At 40.4% G+C, this 27,102-nt stretch overlaps 1 protein-coding gene across 1 annotated transcript in view; it reads left to right on the top strand.

Moving 5' to 3' along the window:
• The window catches only part of LOC143282450 (uncharacterized), a 32,743-nt gene extending 14,982 nt beyond the window's left edge, over positions 1 to 17,761 (top strand). Inside the window, exon 2 of the mRNA XM_076588092.1 lies at positions 16,826 to 17,761. Within this exon, the coding sequence (XP_076444207.1) occupies positions 16,832 to 17,437 (606 nt within the window). The 5' untranslated portion in view covers positions 16,826 to 16,831 and the 3' untranslated portion in view covers positions 17,438 to 17,761. The remainder of the gene's footprint in view (positions 1 to 16,825) is intronic.
• The last annotated feature ends 9,341 nt before the right edge of the window (positions 17,762 to 27,102 follow it).

The raw sequence follows: 27,102 nt of genomic DNA, 5'->3' as shown, positions 1-27,102 counted from the left end.
TGTGTGTGTGTGTGTGTGTGTGTGTTTCATCATGTATGTTCTTCCTTCCCCCCCCCCCCCTTTTCTTCATGAATTTGTAATGAATACACATTAGCAAAGACAGATTGGAAGAATAGGCCATGCTTAAAATCTTAATCCTTTGGTAAAACGCGTTTTGAGTTTGATTCTCCCTCTGTCTCTGTCTCTCCCTCCCTCTCTCTCTTTCTCTCTCTCTTATATCTATCGTAGATTCCCACCCCTTCCCATCTTTTTCTTTCGTTCTCTCTCTTTCGTAGATATACCAAAGACCTCTTTTACGCCTATGTATCAGGTAATACAGACGTGTCCAAAAGAACTGAAATAAATAATTCAGCAGATATTCGTGCTTTTCTTCTCAATTTTAAGCAATAATTTTACACTAAAAAAACCCCCAAACAAACAAAAAAACAACAAAAACAACCATTAACAACTAAATGTTACAGTAACCTGACTATTACTGTACAAGGATAATAAAATCATTGCTTTCTTGAGGATGTCCATTCCACCGCTGCCCAAAGCCGCCAAAAGTGAGGAGAAAACTATCGCTCACCGGACCGAACGGACGTGTTTTGGCCGCTCTCCGCACCAGCACGTTCTGTTCGAACTTCTTCCCTTTTTTCACCTGGGGAATCTAGCAGGATAGTTGTCACTTCGTCTTTTCTTCCCCCCCTCTCTCTCTCTCTCTCTCTCTCTCTCTCTCTCTCTCACACACACACACACACACACACACATTGACATCTTATTCCCCGGCTGGTTCATTCTATCTGAAAGTATCAGCGTTCATTTGGTGAGATCCGTTTTATATCAAGAACTTTCCACTTAGGAAAGCTGACCAAGAACGAAGTGCAACTTCAGTGATAATCTGTTAACAGTGATTTACAGTGATGGACCATTTTCACTGCTGAAGCCTGCAGGTAGGCGAGCAAAAGGGTAACGTTGTTGTTTACTGTGCCTGTGACAATAGAATCGCAAATTAAATAGATGTAACATGTTGTGGCGCAAGTATTTGTAGTTTTCTTTACTGTGCAGTATGAGTAACTAGCTCAGTCTTGAATTATTTTGCGAAACAAAGTGCTAAAAGAAAACAACCAAGTTCTTCAACAGGTGATACTTGTGTCAGTCCCGAAACCTCAAAACCCAAACAAGAAAAGAAAAAACAGAAACATATTGATTGATGCAATGGCTGTTGAAGAGAAACTGGAGGAGATAAACAAACAAACAAACAAACAAAAACAAAAGAAAAAACTGAAATTTTAGCGACTACTCAGGTAGACGTTAAACAAATCAGAGCTGAACTGCACAAACTGAACGAAAATTTAAAGGAAAAAATAGGTAAACTAGAGAGTGATGTGTTTGAACTTCAAACAGAAAAATACAAATTGAACTGTGAAATCAAAACTCTGAAGAAAGAGAATGTGGACCTGAAAAACCAACGAGGCCAACAGCACAAAGAGACGAAATCACTTAAGTTTGCGGAGAATGACCATGAGGAGCATGGACGACTCTGGAACCTCCAGGTGTACGGTGTGAAGGAGGAACAGCAGGGAAAGGTGGAGACTGTGTACAAAAGTGCACGGAAATCTTCACCAAGCAGGTCGGCGTGCCAATCAAGTCTGACGACATCGAGATCGCCCATCGTTCCGGCAGGCCAGGCACCGGTAAGTTGTGACCGACATTTTCTTTCTTTCGCGTTCGACAGCTACGCAGTCAGGGTCGAAGTCCGAGGGATGCCACAAACTCGGACGTCCGATGAAGATCGGCTACCATCCCCCAGAGCTTGGTGTTGAGGTCCGCACCCCCAGGCCAGGACTGCTGCCGCATCTTCTCATACAGGGGGCAGTCTTGGAGAATATGGGGTGGGGTCTGGTCAGCCTGACCGCAATCACAAAGGGATGTGGCTGCCACTCCAATCCTCTTCAGGTGTGCTCGGAGGCCGCAGTGTCCTGTGCGAAGGCGGTAGATGGTTGTCTGGTGTCTCCTCTCCAGTGTCCTGATGGGATCCTGGTGGGCCTGGTAGCCTCCGTTCAGGGTGACCCAGCCTCTTCGGAATCTGCTGCGGAGGAGAGTTTTTGCTTCCTCATACGTGGCAGGAATGGTTGGCTGTATGAGCTGGCTTCCTTCCTTAGCAAGGTGGTCTGCACGCTCGTTGCCTGGGAGGCCTACATGGGCAGGCACCCACTGGAGGGTTGTTGGGGCTGTTTGGGTAAGGGTTGCGAGGAAGGCCTTAAGGGACTGAATCAGTGGACCAGGATCAGAGGAGTCAAGGGCCTTGAGTGTGGACATGGAGTCAGTGAAGATGGAGATGCTGCCAAGGGGCCTTCCACAGGAGGAGAGGAATTCTGCTGCCGTTTTAATGGCCAGGACTTCAGCTATGAAATTGGAAGAGAGCTTTCCTCCAGGGAGTGCGATGCTGATGTGCTCTCCATCGGGAAATCTGACGTAGACACCACTGCCTCCGTTGTGTGTGGCTTCCTCCGCTGATCTGTCCGTGTATACATGCGTCCAGGAGCTGGCTGGGTAGGACTCCTCTATCATGGCCAGAGTCAGGATCTTGAGAGTAGCTGGTTGCTGGTCTTTGGTGGTGATGCCAGGAACTCTGAGGCAGATGGTGGCCTCTATCTCTTGGTCGAGCCTCCAGTCAGGCAAGGCAAGGTCAGTGCAAGACTCCCCTTTTTCCGCCAGAACATCTCTGTGTTGTGCTCTGAGTGCTATATACTGGTGGCTGAGGCTCTGACGTTTGAGACGGTCCTTGGTGGGTTGCTCCAGTCTGTGGTGTAGGTGGTGTGGGGGCAGTCTTCTGAGCTTCTCTCCTTGCATCAGGACTTTCAGGTCGCGTCTTCCCTCCAGGGGCTCGACGTTAGCAGTTTTCTCCATGTCATGGATCGGCGTGGACCTCATGGCTCCAAGTATGAGGCGTAGTCCCATATTTTGGACTTTGTCGAGCCGGCTCTTGTTGGTCTTGGAGGCTGTGCCCCACGAGGTTGAGGCGTACTCCATGGTGGGTCTGACCGCTCCCATGTAGACCCTGGCGAGAAGCCTGCTGTCTGCTCCCCAAGTCGTCCCAGCCAGCTTCTTCAGCAGGGCTAGCTTGCGGATGCCTCTCTTCTCCATCTCTTCAATCTGGGACCACATGTCAGGCGGGTGTCCAACTTGACGCCAAGGAATGTTGGTGTATCCGTCTGGGGCAAGACTTGTCCCTGGAGCTTCAGCTTGACTTGCTCGTTGGCGGTGGAGAGAGAGAAGAGTGTTTCGTTGGTTTTTGTGGTGTTGAGCTCAGACCCCAGTCGTCTGTCCATGCAGCGATATTGCTGACGACTTCCTGAAGCCGGTAGGAGGCCGTGCTGGTGTATTCAGCGGATGTCCATACTGCCAGGTCGTCTGCGTGCAGACTGTTGGAGACGTGCTTCGTGATGTTGTCTCCGATGTTGGTGATATACAACAGAAACAATGTTGGGGAAAGCACTCCTCCCTGGGGGACACCCTCACGCAGCTTGACCTTTCTGCTGTGGAAGCCGTCTAGTTTGACCCTTGCGGTCCTGCCGAAGAGGTAGTGGTGGATCCATATGTATATCTTGCTACGTACGCCAGCTCGGAGAAGTTTCAGGATGAGGCCCTCCTTCCACACTTTGTCAAACGCTCTCGACAGGTCAAAAACACGGCCAGTGTCTTCTTCTCCCGAAAAGAGTTTTCGGTGTCCTGGACAAGGAGGGCTAGTTGGTCTTCTGTGTTGCGGAATTTTCTGTAGTCGGTCTGGGTAGGTGAAAGGATGAAAGGATGTTCTGTGTTTCCAGGAGGAAGGTGAGGTGGCGGTTGACCATCCTTTCCAGCAGCTTGCCGATACAGCTCAGAAGGCTGATTGGTCTGTAGCTGTGGGGGTCCTTCTTGTTCTTTCCCTTCTTTGGGATCAGGATGATCTCTGCCTCTTTCCAGATGGAAGGCACAACTCCTGCTGTCCAGCTGTGATTGAAGATCTGAAGCAACACTGTTCTGGATGCTGGTCCCAGGTGCTTCAGCATGTCGCCAGTGACACCATCAGGCCCCGGAGCTTTCTTGGGCTTCAGCTTGTGAATGCCTTGTTTCAGCTCCATCATTGTTAAATGTTCGCTCGTACAGCTGTCATCTATGCCATGTGGGTCTGATGTCATAATTTTCGTGGTTTCCTCTCGTACCTGCTTGATGCGCTGTCTCGGCATGTGGATCGTACTCTCGGTACAGCTCCGCAAAGGTATTGGCTGCGGCCTTTTATGTTTTCAGCTGGTTGTCCTGCTCGATGACGGCCTTGCCTCTGCTGGGGTTGTCATCGTTCAGTTTCTTTGTCAGCTTCCAGAGCCCCTGCATGTCTGCCTCCATGTTCAGGGAGGATGTCTTGTCTTGTCAACTCTTGCGTGTTGCTTGCAGCTTTTCCTTTATGAACGCAGCTTTCGCTCTGTTGTGTGCCTCTACATTCTCATCAGTGGGGAAGCTCTCCATTGTGTCCCTGGCTTCACTGAGGGTCTTGTGCAGGGTGTCGAGCTCAGGTGTCCAGTAGTGACGGTAGTTCCTGCGTTTGCCTCGTGGGATAGCTGCCTGCGCCGCGTCTAAGTAGCCTTGTTAACAATCTTGGCGTTTTCGTTGATGTCGTGGTGCAACAGTGTCAGCGCAGAAGTCCTGTTGTCTGCCTCGTGCTTGAACAGGTCCCAGTTTGCCTTCTTGTAATTCCAGCTTGCTGGGAGCCTGGTGGGATGGGTTTCAAAATGTCTCTGTACTGTAATGATCACTGGCCTGTGGTCGCTGCCTCCAAGCTGGGGCGACACCTCCCTTTGGGCAATGCTATGGATGTCGTCTGTCACGAAGGCCAGGTCAGGAGTGCTTGCGGTCCTCCATGCTCGTGAGTAGCACGTAGGTGGATCTCCTGGACTGTTGATGATGATCAGCTGGTTACTGATTGCCCAGTTTTCCACATCTTCTCCCTTCTTGTTGAGATCTTGGTAGCCCCAGCTGGGTCAGTGGCTGTTAAAGTCTCCTGTGATGATCCAGCTGTGGGAGTCAACGAGGATAGAGTCAAGCTGTATTTGGTTTGTAGGTGAATAGACATTGAGGACTGTCACTGACGTGCATGGCAACACCAACTTGACTCCCAGAAATTCTGTGTTGAGATCAGCTTGACCAGAACTCTGGGTCTCTGCCGCTGGGATGTTGTTTTTTACCAGGGTGATGAGGCCTCCCTCTGGTCTGTTCTCTTGGTCTTGTCTGAACAACTCGTAACCTCTTATGAAAAAGCGGTGAGTGTTCTTGAGGTGAGTCTCTTGGATGCAACATACATCGATCGCATTTTCGCGCAGAAACCGCTGGAGCCCAACCTTCTTGGGGGGGGGGGGGGGGGGGGGGGGGGAGAGAGAGAAAAAGACGGAAAATAAGATGAAAAAACGAATAAGATGACGGCCAAGTGCGGAGGGGATTCGTGTCAATGTTCATGGGTTGTATTGCTTTCTTTCTTCACCCCAACAAATCATACTATGTGTTTTCTTTATAAGGACTGTGAGCACATTCTCCGAACTTTCTGAATGAAATGGTTTGTGTGAATGCACCATAAAAAAGACTTCCTTTTTGACTCACTTGTGTAAACAAAGTGAGTCTATGTTTTAACCCAGTGTTCGGTTGTCTGTGTGTGTGTGTGTGTGTGTGTGTGTCCGTGGTAAACTTTAACATTGACATTTTCTCTGCAAATACCTTAGTCAGTTGACACCAAATTAGGCATAAAAATAGGAAAAATTCAGTTCTTTCCAATCATCTTGTTTAAAACAATATTGCACCTCTGGGATGGGCACAAAAAAATAAAAAAGAAGCCAAATTATATGCAAACTGCATTTACTGTTATATATATATATATATATATATATATATATATATATATATTTATTTATTTATTTATTTATTTATTATTATTATTTTTTTAATTCTCTAAACTTGGCACTTTGATCTGATATTCGACACAACAACAAGAGCAGTCATTATTATCATTTTTTGTTCAAACAGGAACTTCTTTTGCTAAGCATGGAAGTTTTATTTATTTTGGGCAGATAGTAAAAAAGGGAAATTAATCTGTAATTAATGCTAGGGGACTAAATTTGCTTTAAACTGATCTTTCTCATCTTAAACATTACATTTTGAAATTATACTCAATACATAAAAAGCTTGTCTGTTTTACTCTCAGTGTACAGGGCTTTCACTATGTTCATTCGCCCAAGTGGTCTTTTTCGGAAAATACTAAAATCAATACGACCAGTGGACTTTATAGATCTATTGGCTGAGCCCTGAAGGTCATGGGCAAAAATCAATTGCTACACATATTTATACACATTCAAACCGCGTGCTCATATTCTTCGCGAACGCGAACGACGCCATTTGGTTTCAAGTTGTTGACCTGCCCGTTCAATCCTACATTCAATGGACAATACACGATAACATGTGATGGAAAGTTGGAGAAGGAGACCGTTAAATATTTATTCAAAGAAAGATTTGTGAACGCCTCATCACTTGGAATCAGGCCATACTACTTGCCACGGGAATTTTCGCACGTGCAACTGACAGTTGTGTATATTCACCCCAAAGCCAGTGCGAGTGAAGCCGAGAACGCAATTGCCAGCCACATGCACGATCTTGAGGCAAAGGCACCTGACTCTTTGAAACTTTTAACCGGGGATTTTAATCACTGTTCTCTTAAAAAGACACTTCCAAATTTTTACCAGCATGTTACTGTCCCAACCCGCGAGAACAAGACAATTGATTTGTTTTATTCTAATGTACCGGATTCTTATTCTTCTGTACAGCTGCCACCCCTTGGACGTTCTGACCACAGCCTAACCTATCTGTTGCCACGTTACAGACCTTTAGTGAAACGTCAGCCGCCTGTGAAAGTGTCAGTGCGTGACTGGTCAGCTGACTCCATTGACACCTTAAGAGGCTGTTTTGAGTGCACAGACTGGAATGTGTTTGTTGAGGCCACGGACAATGTATGTGAATTAGCAGATACAGTTACAGATTACATTAAGTTTTGTGAAGATTGTGTTGTTCCAGCTAGAGATGTTAAAATTTTTGCCAATAACAAACCCTGGATTTCGAAACGGATCAAAGGTACTCTTAATGCTAAGAAAAATGCTTTTAAGGGCGGGGTAAAAGAAGAGATTAGGGAAGCACAAAGACAGGTTAAGAAAGACTTGCAAGAGGGCAGAGAAAACTATCAGCGGAAAATAGAAAACAAATTACTCAGCAACAACATGAAAGGGGTGTGGGAAGGGATGAAACTAATGAGTGGATACAAAGGTAGAAAGGGGGGGAAAGAAACGGTTTTATCATCATCAGAAGAAGAAGCAAACAAACTGAATGACTTTTTTGCTCGTTTTGATTGTCACGATTTTAGCGCAGAAAGACAAGATTTAAGTGATATTTTAAATGTTAAGAAGGACGAATGCATTGTTGTGTCTGAAGAGGAAGTGCTTTCACAATTAAAACGAGTGAAACCAAACAAAGCACCTGGTCCTGATATGATCCGATCAAATACACTGAAATACTGTGCAGCTCAGCTCTACCAGATTTTAACAATTATTTTTAATCAGTCTCTTAGTGAATGCAAAATACCATCTATCTGGAAAACTTCCTGCATTATACCTGTACCTAAGAAAACACATGTTTCATGTATGAATGACCTCCGTCCTGTAACACTGACATCTGCTGTGATGAAAGTTTTTGAGAGAGTGATACTTGTCTATTTGCAGGAGTCTGTCAAACCATTTTTAGATCCCTTGCAATTTGCATACAGGAGAAACAGATGTACGGATGATGCAATACTGTTTGTCTTGAACAAAATCTATGAACACCTAGACAAATCAAATACCTGTGTCCGCTTGATGTTCTTTGATTTTTCTAGTGCTTTTAATACAATTCAACCTCACCTCTTAGCAAAAAAGGTGATGCACATGGGACTCGCTTTTCCGACGATTTTATGGGTTTTAGACTATCTTACTAAAAGGCCTCAGTTTGTAAAATTAAATGATTTTATGTCTACTGTCTCTTTCACAAACACAGGTGCACCACAAGGTACAGTCCTCTCGCCTTTTCTTTTTACCTTGTATACGGCTGAATGCAGAAGCCTGACCAATTCGTGTCCCCTCGTTAAGTTTGCAGATGACTCCGCACTGACAGGACTTATTACTGATGACGATGACACTGACTACCGAAGAGAAATTGACAGGTTTGTGAACTGGTGTGAAGAACATTTCCTTGAGCTGAATGTTGGCAAAACCAAAGAGCTTGTAATCGACTTCAGAAAAAAGAAATCAACTTTAAGTAAAATCATCACAAAAAATGAAGTGGTCGAACAAGTAGACTCATACAAATATCTCGGTGTGATAATCGACAATAAGCTGTCTTGGAATGAAAACTCAACTGCACTCATTAAAAAGAGCAACAGTCGCATGTACTGTCTTAGAAAAATGAAATCTTTTAATGTATGCAAGCAGATGCTCCAAATGTTTTACACATCTGTTGTCTGTAGTGTTTTAACATACGGAGCCGTGTGCTGGGGGGGAAACCTGACCAAACATGACAAAGACAGGTTGGAAAAAGTCATTAGGAAAGCGGGTGGGGTGGTGGGTATAAGACAAGACACCTTTAGCGACATGCACAATAGAAAACTGACTGACAGACTAATAACAATTTTGACCGACGTAAGACACCCACTACATGATGACATTAATAGCAGAAGGTCAGACATAAGTGGTAGGTTTAGAGCTCCACGCGCAAGAACATCTCGATACATTAATTCATTTATTCCTACAGCCATTCGCGCACACAATCAAAACATCCAATACACTAAGTGAACCCCCCCACCCCCCAAGCCCCCTCGCCACAGCAACACCTGAACTTCACCAGCAGACGAGTGTATGGGAGCAGACATTATGCGTGCATGTGGGACTGAGCGGGTGAGCACGGGCAAGCAAGCATTTTTGTGTGTGTGTGATCGGAAGTGATTTTAAAATATTTTCTTATTTTACTTGGATTTCTTGTATCTTAATGTTAATGTTCTAATCTTATTGGCGTGACATATGTTATGTGCATGCATACGTTGTTTGTGTGTGTGTGAGTGAGTGTGTGTGTGTGTGTGTGTGTGTGTGTGTGTGTGTGCATTTTACTTATATATACGATTTATTCCCTTGATGTTTTTATTTATGTATTGTTGTACAATACCTTATGGTCTTAACGTGTGTGTGTATGTGTGTGTGTGTGTGTGTGTGTGTGTGTGTGTGTGTGCATGTGTGTGTATGTGTGTGTGGGTGTGTGTGCGTGCGTGCGCGCATGTCATTTTTAGTAATCTTATACCCTTTTTTTGTTGGATGTTTTCATTTGTTAATATTGTTGTGCAATACCCTATTGTCTTAACATGAGTATGTGTGTGGGGGGGTGGGGGGTGGGGGGGTTAGTATATCGTCAGCTATTGGGAATTCTTATTTGACTAGTTTTAATCTCTTCTTATGTTGCGCATGATTTTATGCCAGTGTTTACAATGAGCCTGTGATTGCACAACTTAATTTCCATGTGGATTAATAAAGTGTTTTTGATTTGATTGATTGATTACTGGATTATGCCCCAAACTGCCATAAAAATATCCACAGAATCAGTCGGAATTCACAGTTAAAAATTGTAAACCATGCGAGTTAATACCTTTGAACTGATGAAACGAAACAATTTCCAGTCTTGACTTTTCTCCAAATGAAGTCCTTTTCACTTCATACGACGTTTAGAAGTACTTTTACTTGGCTCTACATGTTATTAGTTTAACAAAATACTCAATTTTCATATCAACTTTAAAACTATAAAACTAGAATGAACATAAAAGAGAAACTGAATCGACCCTGTCGTACTACATTCCCGGGGAGTGTAACTAAACTTGTACATCTATCTAGATCTAGAGAAAACGGCTAAATGTTGCAGTGTGATTGCGGCGATAGCCACGTCTCCTTTACCGCGGACTTTAAAAGAATTTTTTATTGCCCTTAAAGATTTTTTTAATGTCGAAGATACACCAGAATAATATGATTTAAACAGCGTTCTCACTGCGAATACCGCAATTGATTTATCGCCCTTTAAAAAAGTATGTTCAAATATTAAATTTTAGAACGTCAGTTGAGGAGCCACGATAGTGTAATGGGTAAGATTTTTTTTTTCTCACCCGAACACGCGGGGTTCGAATCTGGTTAGGACTTATTTTTTTAATCTGAAGCTTTATAATAACAAATACAGAACACATTTTAACGATTAGAATTTTTTTTAAAGTGTATCATAAGTGAGTCTTAAAGGCCTTGCCTCTCTTGTTTATTATGGTTTGTGCAAATTTATGTTTAACTAACTCCTCCCCCTCCAAGAGTACATTTGTCTTCCACATATGAGCTCCGAGATCAGTACAGTGGAGATGTTTTAGTGTGATAAGTTTCCAAGCAACCCATGTGTGTGGAGGATTGGGGTGGGTGTCCTTTCCTTTTGGAAATTTGTGCTCGTCTGTGTGTGTGTGTGTGTGTGTGTGTGTGTGTGTGTGTGTGTGTGTATGGACTACATGGCATGGTCAACGGCAGAGACATATCCCGCTTTGCGCGCTAAATACTGATGGATATTGAAACATATCCGGCTTTGCTTGCTGTGCACTGATTGATTGTGTTTACATTGAATTCTTTTTGTGAACTTTATGGAATGGTCAACATCGGACATGTCTCGCTGCGCGCGCTGTATACTAATTGTGCTTACATGTGTGTGTGTGTGTGTGTGTGTGTGTGTGTGTGTGTGTGTGTGTGTTGGAACACATGGAGTGGTCATTGTCAGAAACATATCCCGCCCTGCGCGTTGTGTACTGATTGATTGTGTTTACAATCTGGAATGGTCAACGTCAGAGACATGTCTCGCTTTACGCACTGTATAATGAGGGATTCTGTTTACAGTTCTGTGTAACGCTCTGTGTGTGTGTGTGTGTGTGTGTGTGTGTGTGTGGTTTAGATGGAATGGTCGTCGGCAAATTCCCGTCCCGCTTTGCGCCTTGTGTACATAGACTGATTATACTTACAAAAGGTTTGTAGTAACTCTGGCATTTGGAGAGTAATATATACTTTTTTTTCACCCGACACTGGGAAAGAGATGACCTTGGTTGACAGCTTCGTATATTAAGATTGGTGTGACGATTATGATATATGTGTGGGCCATTAACTGGTATTTATGTACAGTGTCTTTACTTTTCAGTGTTTGGCGCGGATCTTGACTTGGGAATCATGTAAGATTATTACCAATGCTTGTGGCGGTGTGTGTGTGTGTGTGTGTGTGTGTGTGTGTGTTTTGACTCCCGTGCCGCACACACCGAGCACTCAGAAGGCACGTGTACAGTACAGTTCTAAACTCGACATGCCATTCATGCATGTCTCCATGAACCGTGTTCGTTCATGACACAATGTGACACACTTCCCCTTTCTCCCTTTTGCTGTGTGAACGCTCTTTCGCGAGAGCATTTTGTGTCCACTGTTGCCGGAAAGTTGTGCACTCTGGAGAATCAGACTCTCAACTGTACAACGAGATTGACTGAAAGGTGTTATTATGTGATGTGATTTTTTTTTGGGGGGGCGGGGGGGGGGGGGGGGGTTGTTTGGTAATTAAGCATTCATGGTACCCGTGGAGTATGCTTTGAAAACAAATCTTGATCATCTTCATTTTGTTGCTGTTTACCAACATTAATATTTCCGGTACTTTATATATCAGTGATTCGGTGTTAATAGTTAGCGGGATTTAACTTATGATGAACTATGATTTACGCAATGCACAGTCTTTAATACCTTTTGCTCGCGAACGATAGTTTTTGAAACCTAAAAATTTATTTTTATGTTGCGTTTTTGGCGTGATGTTTTGATAAATATGTTAAGTGTTGTTATCGTCCTAACATTTACCTTTTTGTCTTGTGTCAATTTCACCTTGTGCAGACAGTCTTTTTATTCTTCCATCTGTTCTAATGTGGCTTTTTATGGTAAATTTCATAAACTGTGTTGTAGGGTCATGTATTATAATGTCGGAATGTTTCAAATTCAGCAGCTGTATGATGTATCAAAGAAATTAGCTCACATACTTAAATATGTCAGATATAACGATAGCATCCCTGAATTGTCAGGGACTTGGAGACATGAAAAAAAGAAGAGATGTGTTTCATTATTTAAGAAAAAAGTGCTTTTGTATCTATTGTTTACAGGATACCCACTTTACCCCCAAACGTGAAACATGTGTGACCGCGAAATGGGGATACACATGTTTCTTTGCGTCCTACAGGTCTAACGCAAGAGGAGTGGCAATCTTATTTAACAACAATTTTGAGTTTGAAATAACAACGTAGAAAGAGACACCAATGGTAATTACATTATCATATCTTTGAAATGTATGGACAAAGATTTTTTTGCTAGTTAGTATTTATGGTCCAAACGCAGATAACTCAGACTTTTATAATAACTTGCAGCATTATATAACAAACTATCAAAACCATGAAATTATAGTAGTAGGTGACTGGAATTTAATTCTGGATCCATATTTAGACTACCACAATTACAACAACGTAAATAACCCACGAGCTAGAGAGGCTGTAGAAAATATGATGCACGAACTTAACTTAGCAGATGTTTGGAGAGAAAACAACCCATTAATTAAACGATATACATGGAGAAGAACTACACCTTTAAAGCAGAGTAGGTTGGATTTTTTTTCTGTTATCTGTAAGTCTTATGTTAAATTACAAAAACACAGATATTATTCCAGGATACAGATCGGATCATTCAATGATAACTCTGAAATTCAAATTTGGCAAAGTTATAAAACGCAACACATTTTGGAAATTTAACACTACGTTATCAAGGGATAAACGGTATGTGGATGAGATAGATAAGATCACAGATGATGTAATATCTGAGTACTCCACTGAACATTATGATGCAGCTTTCACTAGTGAATAAATTACCATTGTTGGAAATAGACATTAGCGTTTCAGATAAGTCATTCAAAGATTTTTTACTTATAAAAATAAGATTAAAAAACAAAACAAACAAACAAACAAACAACAACCAATAGCGTACGCTACTGTGAAGAAAAAGAAATCAAAGGAAAAAGAAGAGAGATTGAATGCAAAAATCGAGCAACTAGAAAAGAAAGAGGATAAAACAGAAGAAGATAAAGAGACATTAAAAGATGGTAACCAGGAATTAGTCTCAATAAGGGAGCACAAAATTAAAGGAGTTATGTTAAGATCCAGAGCCACATGGATAGCAGAAGGTGAAAAGATAAGTTATTTTTGTAACTTAGAGAAACGGCATTTTGTTAAACGTATAAATAGATTGGTAGATCAAAATGGAATAATGACAGAGGATTCACAGAAGATAAAACAGGAAGAATATGCATTCTATAAAAGGCTATACACAAAGAGAGCATTAGAAGAATGTGAAATTCATGAGCTGGTAAAGGAATGTCCCACTTTATCTCAAGAAGAGAGCAACTCATTAGAGGGAGAAATAACATTAGAGGAAGCAGGCCTGGCATAAAAAAAAAATATGAAAAATGGAAAAAGCTCTGGAACAGATGGATTTGGAGCTGAGTTCTACAAATGTGTTTGGAAAAAAAATAGGTCCTTTTGTTGTAAGAGCTTTGAATCACTCATTAAGAGAAGGAGAACTCTGAGCCACTCAGAAGGAAGGTCTTATTACCTGCATCCCGAAGCCTGATAAATCAAAAGAGCACATAACTAGTTGGAGACCTACCTCATTAAATGTTTTATATAAGATAGGAGCAGCATGCACAGCAAATAGGGTTAAACAGATTCTTCCAAAATTAATTAGTGAGGATCAGACGGGATTCATAGCAAGCAGGTACATTGGCGATAACATAAGATTAATATATGATCTGATCTGCTATCTAGACACGAAACATCAACCAGGTCTCTTACTCTGCTTAGATTTTGAAAAAGCGTTCAACTCTTTAGATTGGCAATTTTTGTTCAAGGTTTCAAAAGCATACGGGTTTGGGCAAAACATACAAAAGTGGATAAAAACATTTTATGAAAATATAAAGTTAGCAGCGGTAGTCAATGGACAAATATCCGACTGGTTTTCATTAGAAAGAGGATGTAGACAGGGAAACCCACTTTCTCCTTACTTATTCATTTTATGTGTCAAAATATTAGCAATCATGATTAGAGAAGATAATGATATAAAAGGCATAATAATAAACAATAACGAGCATACATTTCTCGGTTCGCAGATGATGCACAGTTAATGAACAACGGAGGTAGAATGTTATTTAATGTAATCTGGTTGATAAATTTGGAAAAGTTTCAGGGTTATTCATAAATGCAGGCAAATCACAAGCAGTATGGCTAGGATGTAAAACGAATTCTAAAATAAGATATATGCAGCATTTAAACATAAAATGGAATCCAGAAAATTTTCAGATATTATGAGTATGGTTCACAAATAACATTAAAGATTGTGAAAAAGTCAATTGTGCAGAAAAAATAACAGAAATAAATGTGCTTTTCAATATTTGGATGAAGAAAAGTATAACTCCTCTTGGTAGAGTTGCAGTATTAAAATCACTAATCCTGTCTAAATTGATACATCTTTGGATTCTACTGCCAAACCCACCAGACGATTTTATGAACAATCTTCAGATAATGTGTTTTAAATTTATATGGAATGGTAAACGAGATAAAATCGGTAGAAAGACAGCAACGAAAATATTAGAAATGGGGGTTTGAATATTCCAGATATTAGAACATATATAGAAGCAGTTAAACTTGCATGGATTAGAAAATTTACAAAAACAAAACATGAATGGAAGAATATCACTATAGAATTATATCCTTTTTTTTTTTTTTTTTTTTTTTTTTTTTTTTTTTTGCTGAATTCGAAAAATTTAGACTCTAGCTAGACTTTGAATAAAGTTGATAATAATCCTTTCTGGAGACATGTATTCATGGCATACAACCACTTTTGTAAACGTGTAAAACCGACATCAATAACTGAGTTGTTTTCGGAACCAATATTTTATAATGAAAACATTAGAATAGAAAACAACACTATTAAGTATAGAAATTGGATGAACAAGGGAATATATTGCATTGCACACTTTGTAAACAATGATGGGAATTTTCTTGGGGAAAATGAATTTTACAGAAAATATGGAATTAATGCACATTTTTTAAAGTTTCAATGGATGTTTACTAGCCATTAAGAAGTATATACAGGAAACAGAATTAAACATATAAGAAAACACAACGCACGATATTCCCTCAGCGTTAAAAAATTATATACTCTGTACCTAAAGGAACAAGGCCATACTACGGAGCTGACAATAAGCTTCCCAACGGCTGTCTAAAGTGGTCAAAAAACTAGGAGTAGATATTTCGTGGAAAAAAGTGTTTGATAAAATACAGAAAATAGATGACATGAAGCTGAAATGGTTACAATTACGTATAGTACACATAATTCTTGGAACGAAAGTTATCCTGAAAGAAATGGGACTAGTAAATGACAATCACTGTGACTTCTGTATGGAAGCAAAGGATGATACTGAACACATTTTCTGGAGATGTAATAGCACAAAACAATTTTTGGCAAAACTTCGAAAAGCGGTTAAAAGAAAAAAAAGTACAGTATATACAAACATAAGAATAACAGAAAATATAATATTGTTTGGTATAACCGAAAATATGCGCACAGAGTCCGTGTTTGACTTTTCAATACTCATTGGTAAAATGTATATTTACAGGTGCAAGATGGAAAAGAGCACACCGAACATGCCTTCTTTTAAAAGCTACCTATTTTCGCGATACAAAATTGAAGAACATAACGCAAGAATGGCATGGACATTAAATGACTTAAAAATAAAATGGTTACCCTAAATGACAATAATTCAAGAATCTACCCATAACTACCACAATTAAAGTAAAAATGTATATAAACCCGATCAGGAAATGTGTTGAATATTTTGACGGTTGTCTGTACGGGTGAAATAACCACCTGTCGTTGGCATTTTTGTTTTCACTTGACTGTCTTTTCTCTCTCTCTCTCTCTCTCTCTCTCTGTGTGTGTGTGTGTGTGTGTGTGTGTGTGTGTGTGTGTGTGTGTGTGTGTTGTGACACGATGTTTTTTGTTGTTGTTTGTTTGTTTTTGTTTTGTTTTGTTTGTTTTTTTGTGTGTGTTTTTTTGTTGTTGTTGTTGTTTGTTTGTTTTTTCTTCTTTTCCCCCCTATTTCTAGCATTAGTACACATATTAAGATATATACAAATGAGACATTTTGAGTGGCATGGATATCCTATCTCATATTTGATGACGTATAAACATGACATATCTATATATACACTTACATTTGTATTGCCTGGAATACTTGACATGTGTCATAGTTTGCTTTCATTGTGTTTTTTTGTGTTTTTTTTCTTTCCTCAAGGCCTTGGGTTACGCTGCTGGTCAGGCATCTGCTTGGCAGATGTGGTGTAGCGTATATGGATTTGTCCGAACGCAGTGACGCCTCCTTGAGCTACTGAAACTGAAACTGTGTTTTTCATCCGTTTCGTCATTTCCCCCCTGTCTTTTACACGTATTTGTGTCAATTGTCTACGTCATAAAAATGGAAGTTAAAAACACATTTAAAAAAAAGCCGCCAAATGTTTTCAAACAGAATTATTGTTCGTTCTCTTCCTTTTTTTTCTTTTTGTAGCAAATATAATGAAGTCAGTGTGTTGCAGTTGATTTCATTGGGTGTGCAGGCAGCCATGACGTCAGTGGTGAAGCGGAATGAGGACATCCTGACTGTCCTCCCCCCACACAGCACGTCACTCATGACCAAAACGTTTTCAGACACCACACGCGTCACCACACGTTGCGTCACCACCACATCACGACTTGGCCATGACAAGGTGGTCACTATAAGTACCACCACCACCACCATCAGAAGTAAACGAGCGAAAATCAGGATAGAATCACTTGAAGATGACTCCCAAGTGAGAACAGAACCGCTCAAACCCGACACAGCGGGCGTAATGGACGATATTGTAAAGACAGAGGAAAATGAGAACGCTTTAGATGAGGCTGAAGAAAGCTCACCATTCAAATCTGAAAGTTTGCCCCAGATTGGAGACACCGGAAAAGCTTATTCCATGGCTAAAAATGGAAACGCATCCTTCAAAGCGGGAACGGTGGAAACACGAGATAGCAGCACTTCACCACGTGACAATGGCAGTCTGACGAAGCGACAGTCCGCTGAGGTTAGCAGTGGACAACTGCACTCCACGGCCTGCTGTCTACAGTCACAGCACCGCCACTTGCCACAAGGACGGTCCTACAAAGAACTCTACTACGATGGGTTTGGACGATATTAGTGGAACGGATAAACTGGGAGGGGTTGCATGAGGCGGTCTTTGTAGCGCGAAGTTTGATAGTTAAGGTGTTCCAAAGTATATGGAATTTACCGTGGAGTTTCGGAAGAAAAAAAAATTCTCAGCGATGAGAAAACTTAACGCTGCTAAGTTCGTTCATGCAACCGACCCCAGGATCGGTCTGTTGTGCGTGTAAAGCTCGTGAGAAAACACACACACACACACACACACACACACACACACACACTGTGGGGCGGTTTATTTTGCACAAACTTCGAAGTTTCACTATTACGCCACGCACGTTTTTTTTTTTTTTTTATTTTTTTTTTTTTTGTGTGTGTGTGTGTGTTTTTTGTTGGTTTTTGTTTCTTTGTTATGCCTCAAGTCTTTATGACACGTACAGTGCCAGTACATTGAAATCATCTAGATTCCATAAACGAGCTCTTAAGAATGTACTGTCAAAATCTACTAGTTTAACACCTGGAGACTATTTAACCATGGACATTCTTCCACTAACGTACAAATTACAGTATAAAAAAAACAGTGATGATGTTTCGTATAAGGACCTCTAACACTAACTGTAAGATTTCAACAAAACCAGCCAATGTACACAGATGATACAGTCATCCGAAAATCAAGAATTGACTTTAAAACTAGCCTTGTTTACTCAGGAGGGAACACTTTGGGATTTTTAACCTACGATTATCAACAATAAAAGCAGTATTTGTTCCTTTAAATCAGCTCACAAAACGTTCCTATTTCAGGAAATAAAAACTTCAATGCAGAGAACGTTTTAATTATCTCGTTAGATGCTTTGTTCATTTTTTTTTCACGTTGACCAATGTCATTGGAAACCAAAAAAAGTCATCTATCATCTTAAATTTCAATATCTTTGATTATAATCATATTTACGTCTGAATGTTAAAATCTGATGGTCTCACTATGTGCATGGGGTTGGAGGGAAGGAGACCCGGGTAGGGGTTGGGATAGAGAATAGTTCGTTGCTTTGCAGTAGTCTTTTTCATTAGTTTCTAGTTATTAGCGATTTTCAGTGGATTTTTGTCGTTGATATCTATCTTGTTAATAGTTCTGTGTTCATGTCTTCTTTTGGTGTAGCGTTCACAGTTGAGAATTAACAGCCATAAAACAAAGAAAAAGACCAATATATATATATATATATATATATTATATATATATATATATATATATGTGTGTGTGTGTGTGTGTGTGTACATATATATCAACTGCACTAAAACAGGATTCCATTAGCATTAGAATATCTCTAGCATAGATTTCCATTAGGCGAACAGGCTTTTGACTGTCCATTGTGCTGAGTACAGAAATGTTAGCGGAAAAGGTGCGTTTTCAGTTCTGACAAAAAGGACTGAAGATCAGGATCATTTCTGAGTAACGATCCTTAAGAATTCCGGGACGAGCTCTAAAAGACCTTTTCACAGCGCATTTTAAATTCACGATGTTTTCTTCCCACTTGATCCCTTTTCCTCATTCGCCGCCTCCTATCTCCCTGTCTCCTCCGCTCCTCTCTCTCCGAAATCATCTATTCATGCTGATGGTGTTCTTCTTTTTCTTTCTTTTTTTCATTCTTCCTTTCTTTTTCTCTTATTCTTGTATTCTTGTCCCCCTCCTTTCCCTCATTCTCCATTTCTTCTTGTTCTTTTCTTCACTTCGTAGCTTATCATATACCCACAATAAAACAATCGAATTCGAAATCGAACTCTCCCCCCCCCCCCCTGCCCCCCCCCCCCCTCTCTCTCTCTCTCTCTCTCTCTCGCTAGCTCCGTATTGATAATTATGTGTGTTGATGTCACATGCTTAAATAATCATTATATGGATTATAATTATGTACTTTGTTTCCTGTGTACTGCCCGAACCTTGGAGACGAACGGCTGGGAAAAAAGGCACAGTACTCCCATGCCACTGGGTTTACAAAGCTAATGACGAAGTAACAAAGTGTCGCTTATCCCTTAATAGTTTCTTTTGCTTCAATTATGTTTTTCCTTTCTGTTCCATTTTATGTGCTTTGCACCATTTTTGTTCTGATTTGTACCTACTATGTCACTAGAGTTTTACAGCTAACGACACTAAACATTTCAGTGTTCAGTGTTCTCTTGCTAGCTGGCTGTCTCCGTCTCTCTCTCTCTCTCTCTCTCTCTCGCTCTGGGTTTTGCTTCTTGCTCGCTTGCGTGCGCCCTTATGTGTGTGTGTGCGTGCGTGCGTGCGTGCGTGCGTGCGTGTGTGCTCGCACATACGAATTGACAACAGTCATTTTAAACACAACCAATTGAATACAAATAAATTACCCTGTGGGAAATGAAATAATTTCCCTACTTCTCTCGGAAGAATTTGACATTCCGTAAAAGGTTCACGCTCGGGGATCAAGTGTTGGGACAGATTGTCGCCGAAGACGAGTTCTTGGGAATAATGTAAAGGGCACGCTTCTGTTTTATGTACGGTTTTGTCGCAACCCCTTTGTTATATTGATCAACATTTTGGCAGATTGTTACTTTGTTTTTCATCCTGTGATAATGATGCTGACATCATTATCATGACCATCACGATCCTAACAAAATTTTCAACATTATTTTTGAGTGAAGTTATTGTTACTAAACTACTATCTCGACTGCTGCTGCTACTACTACTGCCATTATCGTTATTACTATTATCATTATCATCGTTGCTATGTCATAGTTGTTATTGTTGTCGTCGTCGTATTGAAATGAAGCGCTCTAGGTAATAGTTCAGTTATATTTCATCTTTCTTTTTTTTTAAAAAAAAGGGAGGGTGTACAAAATGTGTGTCACGATCAAAATCCCAGTCTCGCCTGCAAAGAAGTGCAGGAGGGACAGCACCTATGCAGCAGACAGGTCGCTTCACCAGGCCGTGAGGTTGGCGGCAGTTAGGGTTCTCACCACAGACAGTCTGCCCGTCTGGATCACCAGCACTATGCCCGTTTCCTTTCTAATCACACCCGACTGAGAATAAATGTGTGCTGCCTTAACTCTGTCACTTTCTATATCTGTCTGACAATCTGTATGTCTGTCTCAGATGCTTTAAATCTGTCACCTCCGCTCTCTCCTCTCTCTCTCTCTCTCTCTCTCTCTCCTCTCTCTCTCTCTCTCTCTCTCTCATCCCCCATAGTGACCCAGCTGTCGTGCGAGGTCCCCCTTCAGACGGGTGGACGAATGATGTCCCGATGGTTCCAACTTCAGGCTGCGACAGAACAAGTCTTGGTGCAGCAGTGTCTGGGACACTTGCGATAAGTGATAAAAATTCTGGTTCACTGGGTGTAGTTTGCACTGTTTCAGAAATCCTACCGTCTTTTTTTTTTTTTTACAAAAACTTATAGTGAGGATGCATGCAGTTTCGCGCGCGCGCAGACACACACAGACACACCGAGTTCCTACGCATACACACACAAAATGACACAACGGAAGACAGAAAGGGAGAAAGAAAAGTTTCAATGAGGCACTGTAAGAAATAAACCAAGATGAATCTAAACAAATGCTCGAAATGTTTATTAGAATATCAACCTTCGAAAAGTTCACCTATAATCAATAGATGTCAGATTCTAAAACACGCACAATTGATCACAAGTTGATAATTAATAGGTAAAATGTACACATCGGACTACAAGTTAGGCACGTCGGCATGCTTTAAAAACAGTGTTCAAAGAACGGCGCAATTGTAACCGGTTGCTGGCTAATCAAGCGTTGAAACTGTCTCAAACGGACACAATAATTAAGTTTACGTTTTCTGAAGGATGTCTGCATGTTCTAAAAAAATCTGAGAGAAACGTTTCAGTTATCTGCCCATGCACCAAAGGAGAGAAAGCAGGATTAAAGTAAACACCAAATGCTTTTCATGTTCATTCAAAAATTCAACTTTCAGTTTATGTTCTAATTATACTTGGTATATGACAATTAAACTTGCACGTGCACTGCTATGTGTGCTTTGTTTTCGTTTTTGTTTATTTATTTTTTTATTTTGTTTTGATTTTAGTCTCATTTTTTGTTGCCTTTCTTTATCATCAGGTTGTTGTGGAGTGACGATCTTCCCGTCTAATTGAAGCCATGTTCCACAGTACGCATCTTCACAGTGCTGTGAATAAATAATTTCGAAATCATATGTAGGTTTGTATTCATTCTTGAAAATTCTTTTTAGACTATGAGATGCTTTACTCCCTTGTTTTGCCAGGTGTTCTGTAGCCTTTCCGAAATTTCCTGAGTAATGGAATTTTATTCTAGGTATTGACAGTGTTCACTTCTTTCTGTGACTTCTGGTCTACATTTAAAATGTACTTGAGCTGATTTCTGATTTTGGAAATATCACTTTGACTACTTTTCTTTTGTCTGTGCCGATTTGAATACCTACTATTTACAAGTTTAATTGGTTTAGTTTTAGCTGTAAGCCATGTTTAGTTGGGTTTTTTTTTTTTTTTTAAGTAATTGAAAGTCAGTAGCATATAAAAGACAAGAAATGCTTTATTTTTAGACAAACTTACTGTTGGTGAATCGGTATCTGGGAACCAATCAATAATATCATTTATGAACATACTGAATAATGTGGGTCTTAGTGTATTTCTCTGTAGTATTCCTCTTCGGACAGGTAATGAAGGGGGAAATCCATTTTGTTTATGAGCGCAGACTTCAGTGTTTGTATATATGGTTTGTTGTTTTTTTCATCAAAGTGAAGCACCTACCTCGTTTAGCTGAGTTTGTAGTTTTGTGAACATACCTACATGCGAAATGTTACCGAAAGTGTTTTTTAGAAATCGATGAAACATGCATATAATCGGGGTTTTATTTATTTTTGTTTTTCCGATTTTTGTCATGACACAAAATATGGTCCATAATTCTCAAACTTATTCTTAAACCGATTTGTTCTTTTGCAAGTAAACAAAATATTTATTCAGTGTAAACTAAATACTTTTTCAGTCTGTTGTTAAGGATTAGACAAAGTACATTACTAAAAGAGATACTGATAGTTATTCCTCCGTATCTGTATAGGTTTCATATATCGCCCTCTCTATGAAATTGGATAGATACATCATTTTTCCATAAATCCGGGTGACATCTACATTTCAAAATATGATTGAATATGGCTTTAATTGTGGGAAGTAAATCTTAGTTATCTCATTTCTGATCCTGTCTATACCCGGTGATTTCTCGCTTCAATTTTTTGCAAGCTTTTATTATTTCTGTTTCATATATATCATTATTCAAGTTGGTTAAAACCGTGTTTCGTTTCTTTCTCGACTGTATTTTGGTATTCCCTCTCTACTTCCGTGTTCTTCCAAATAAGTTCATGAAAGTGGATTATCCATCTTTTAACTGACACAGATTGTGTGTTTTGATGCATTTCCATTCTTTTTAGTTATTTCAATTGGTTCCATGGTTTTTTTTATATCATATTCTAGATCTTTGTTTAGCCAGTCAGCTTGTTTGGTTCAAATATTCCCCTTTTCTCTTAATTATTTTATTTTTAAGTTTCTTACATAGACTTTTGTTAAACGGTAATCTGTTTAAACATTTATTACTGATTTTATTTCTCTACATAATGAAACACATTCTTCTGAGGCTTTCAAACTCTGCGTGTAAGATTTGTTTTGTTGCGTTTTGCAACATTTTGCGTAAACACTTCTGTGGCTATCAATTGTAGAATCTGGACTGTTAGGAAAATTGTATTTAAAACATTATCAATAGCTTTCTTTAAGAAAATTTATTGGGGGCCTGGGAGGTCATTTCCGGTGATACTAGGATTATCCTAATTGAAAAAGCAACATCCTTAAAGGGATTGTTAGCATATGTATCACTTTCTTCCACAGGAACGTATAATTTATTGCGTAGTTGATGGCCTGTATCTATGTGTGTGTGTGTCTGAATGCAGTCTAACGTGTCTATGTCGGTGCCTGTATTGCTTACAAACGGACATGTGTAACTGCGACATAAAAGTGAAGGGCATAAATGGAAGCTTAAACAGACACGGGCCGTAGGATGAAAATACTGATGCATGGGCATACAATCTCTGGATTGCAACAGAGTAAATTAAGCATTCATATCAGAATTGGATCCACTTGCCAGTTTTGAGTTTATGAGTTGATATGCTATATTTCCTTTGCAACAAAAATACGCTTTTTCTTCTTCTTTTCTTTTCTTTTTTTTTTTTTTTTTTAATATGGAACTGATTTTTCACATGGAACTAAAACAAACTTTCCGGTCATCTCAAGTTGAGTACATTGAGTCAGTTTTGTGCGATGCACCAATCGGAACAAATAGCATTTGTGAATAACGAAAACCAGTCCGTTAAAACGATAAAATCACCGCACTGGCCCTTAATGCTGAAACATCGTGATTATGACCACAATTTGTTTATCGTCGAATCGTTTGTTCCATGTTTCCGTACTCCACAGTATTCAATGTACACATTTAAAGTAAAGAAACAAAGCCTTTAGAAAATGAAAAATATGGATTTACAGCTTCAGCACAGGCTTTGACATTTCACACTTCATCTTGGGTGATACACAAACCTAACCCTGCTGGACACATCGTTCAGTTGGTCAGACTATTATACACACACACACACACACACACACACACACACACACACACACACACACACACACACACGTCACCGCCACACTGACACATGCACACCATGACACCTAGTACCTCCACATCTTGACACATTGTACCTCCACACTATGACACATTGTACCTCCACACAATGACACCTCCACATCTTGACACATTGTACCTCCACATTATAACACCTCCACATCTTGACACATTGTACCTCCACACTATGATACCTCCACATCTTGACACATTGTACCTCCACATCTTGACACATTGTACCTCCACACTATGATACCTCCACATCTTGACACATTGTACCTCCACATCTTGACACATTGTACCTCCACACTATGACTTCCACATCTTGACACATTGTACTTCCACATCTTGACACAGTATACCTCCACATCTTGAGACAGTGTACCTCCACACTATGACACCTCCACATCTTGACACAGTGTACCTCCACACCATGACACATCCACACAATGACACCTAGCACCTCCACATCATGACATCTTGCTGATAAAAACCCAGCCAGAATCCTGTAAGTTTGCATTATGAATCATATCCACAGAACACACACGCACACGCACACTCTTTCTCGCTCATTCACTTACTCACTCACTCACTTCAAACATCAGCAAAAAAAAAAAAAAAAAAGTATTTCATACATTGGTGCGAATGTGTGTGTGTGAGAGAGAGAGAGAGAGAGAGAGAGAGAGAGAGAGAGAGCGCACATACCCCATTATGCATAATCACGTACTTTACACAAGATAAATAAGCTCCATCGGTGTTGTTTCTCCACTCTCGGTACTGCTTAGATTCGTCAACATTGGCCGGGGAGTTGATATTTGGCTCAACCAGCATGGACAGTAGGCTGAGCAGAACAGTTCTGTCAACCAGAGTTGACTGCTCCACCTATGGTAAGAACAAACCATTCGTTGTTTTTTTTAATGAAATCTCTCTCTCTCTCTCTCTCTCTCTCTCTCTCTCTCTCTCTCTCTCTCTCTCTCTCCATAACAACAAAAACAGCTGTGTTTCTAATGTGTGAACACACCTCCACACTTTGACACCAAGCACCTCGACACCATGATACATCCACACCATGAAATAATAATAATAAAGAATAATAATGGTATTTATATTGCGCTGAATCTTGTGTAGAGACAAATCAAAGCGCTTTCGCACCAGTCATTTACACGCATGCATAACTCTAAAACTGGAGAAACTGAAGACAAGGAAGAGGCAGGGAAGGGAGGCTATTTTGGGAAGAGGTGATTTTAAAGGCCAGAATTGAAAGAGCTGAGTGTGGAGACTTGACGAAGCGAAAGAGGAAGTTCATTCCAATTGCAAAGTCCAGAGACAGAGAAAGAACGGCGGCCAACAGTTGAGTGTTTGAATCTGGGTATGCGTAAACAGAGTGGATCCGACGCCGATCGTAGTGAGCGAGATGGAGTGTAGAGGTGAAGGCAGCCGCAGACATAGGAAGGGCAAACCAGACAACAGAGAATTACAGTAGTCAAGGCGAGAGAAAATGAGAGAAACGACAAGTCTAGATGTTGCACCAATGGACAGATATTTCTGGATGGAACTGATGCGCCGCAATTGACAGTAGCAGGATTGACATGTCTGACTAATAATCTTTTGCATGGACAGTGTGTTGTCAAGGACAACGCCGAGGTTCCTGACTGAACTGGAAAGAGGGATGGAAGTGCTGCCAAGTTTGATTGTGTCAGTTGTGATGGAAGACAGTTTTTGTTTTGTTCCCATGATCATTGCTTCAGTTTTGTCCGCGTTCAATTGTAACTTACTTAGAGTCATCCAGTTTTGAATGTCCAAGAAACAGTTGGATGTTTCTTGCAAGAGCGACGACAGTTTATTGGGGGTATCAGTCTTCTGGAGTCGAGTGTCATCAGCAGAAGAACGATGATTGACATTATGGCGGTTGATAATTTCAGCGAGAGGAGCAATGTGCAGTGTGAAGAGCACTGGGCCTAAAACAGATCCCTGTGGGACTCCATGTTCGATTTTAACGGGTTCAGATTGGAAATTATCAACAATGACAGACTGGAATCGATCAGTGAGATGAGATTTGAACCAGTTTAGAACAGTGCCGTTGATACCAAGTGTAAAATGAAGACAGGAAAGAAGGATTGAATGGTCTATCGTGTCAAATGCGGCTGACAAGTCGGGAAGAGTGAGAAGGGAGCTCTGTCCTGAGTCGGACGCTAGCAGCAGGTTATTCAGGATGTGGAGGAGAGTGGTTTCGGCACTGTGGTCAGCACGATAGGCAGACTGAAACACATTATACCGTTATGGATTTGAACACATTTGAGTATAACGCAAAGAAAGATACCATTCAAATGCAGTCAAATCCGGTGTGCTATTTCCAATTTTACATTTATAAATATACATTTTTCCAAGGAGCATTAATAAGTCAAATACATGGTCTGTATGTGCATTTTCAATTCCAAATAATACAACATGTTCGTTTATTTTCGTGTTTAAACACATTTATTGCTATCAGTAATTCTTCGATGTTTCTTTCCAGAAACGTTAAGAGTTGCTGCACCCCTAGAATATAATGTTCAATACTGTCTTTGTCTTCCATTAAGAAATCAGTGATTATCATCGTGATTCCCATTTCTTTTGGAACAATATTTGTTCCGAGAATTCTATGTATAATACGTAATTAAAGCCAATTCAGATTAACATGTATTTTTTGTATTTTGCCGAATACTTTTTTTCCATATCTTTTCCCAGTTTGTCATTCCTGTTCACACGGGAGTTGGAAGTCTGTCTTCTGTTGTGAATGTATCGAGGAATGTCTTAACTCCTTGACATATGGAATTTATCTTTATAGCGGCCCGAAAATAACATGAATACAATGAAAGCCTACCGCTCTTTGTCTCTGGACCTTGCATTTGGAATGAGCTCCCCCCCTTCGCTTCGTCAGGTCTCCGCACTCAGCTCTTTCAAGTCTGGCCTTAAAACCCACCTCTTCCCAAGACAGCCTCCCTTCCCTTCGTTGTTTTTCAGTTTGTTTGTTTGGGTTGTTTGTTTGTTTTT

Source organism: Babylonia areolata, chromosome 5 (genome assembly GCF_041734735.1).
Source record: "Babylonia areolata isolate BAREFJ2019XMU chromosome 5, ASM4173473v1, whole genome shotgun sequence".
NCBI classification, from domain to species: domain Eukaryota; kingdom Metazoa; phylum Mollusca; class Gastropoda; order Neogastropoda; family Buccinidae; genus Babylonia; species Babylonia areolata.
Note: the sequence above shows the minus strand (reverse complement) of the source record. Positions and strands in the feature narration are given on the sequence as shown.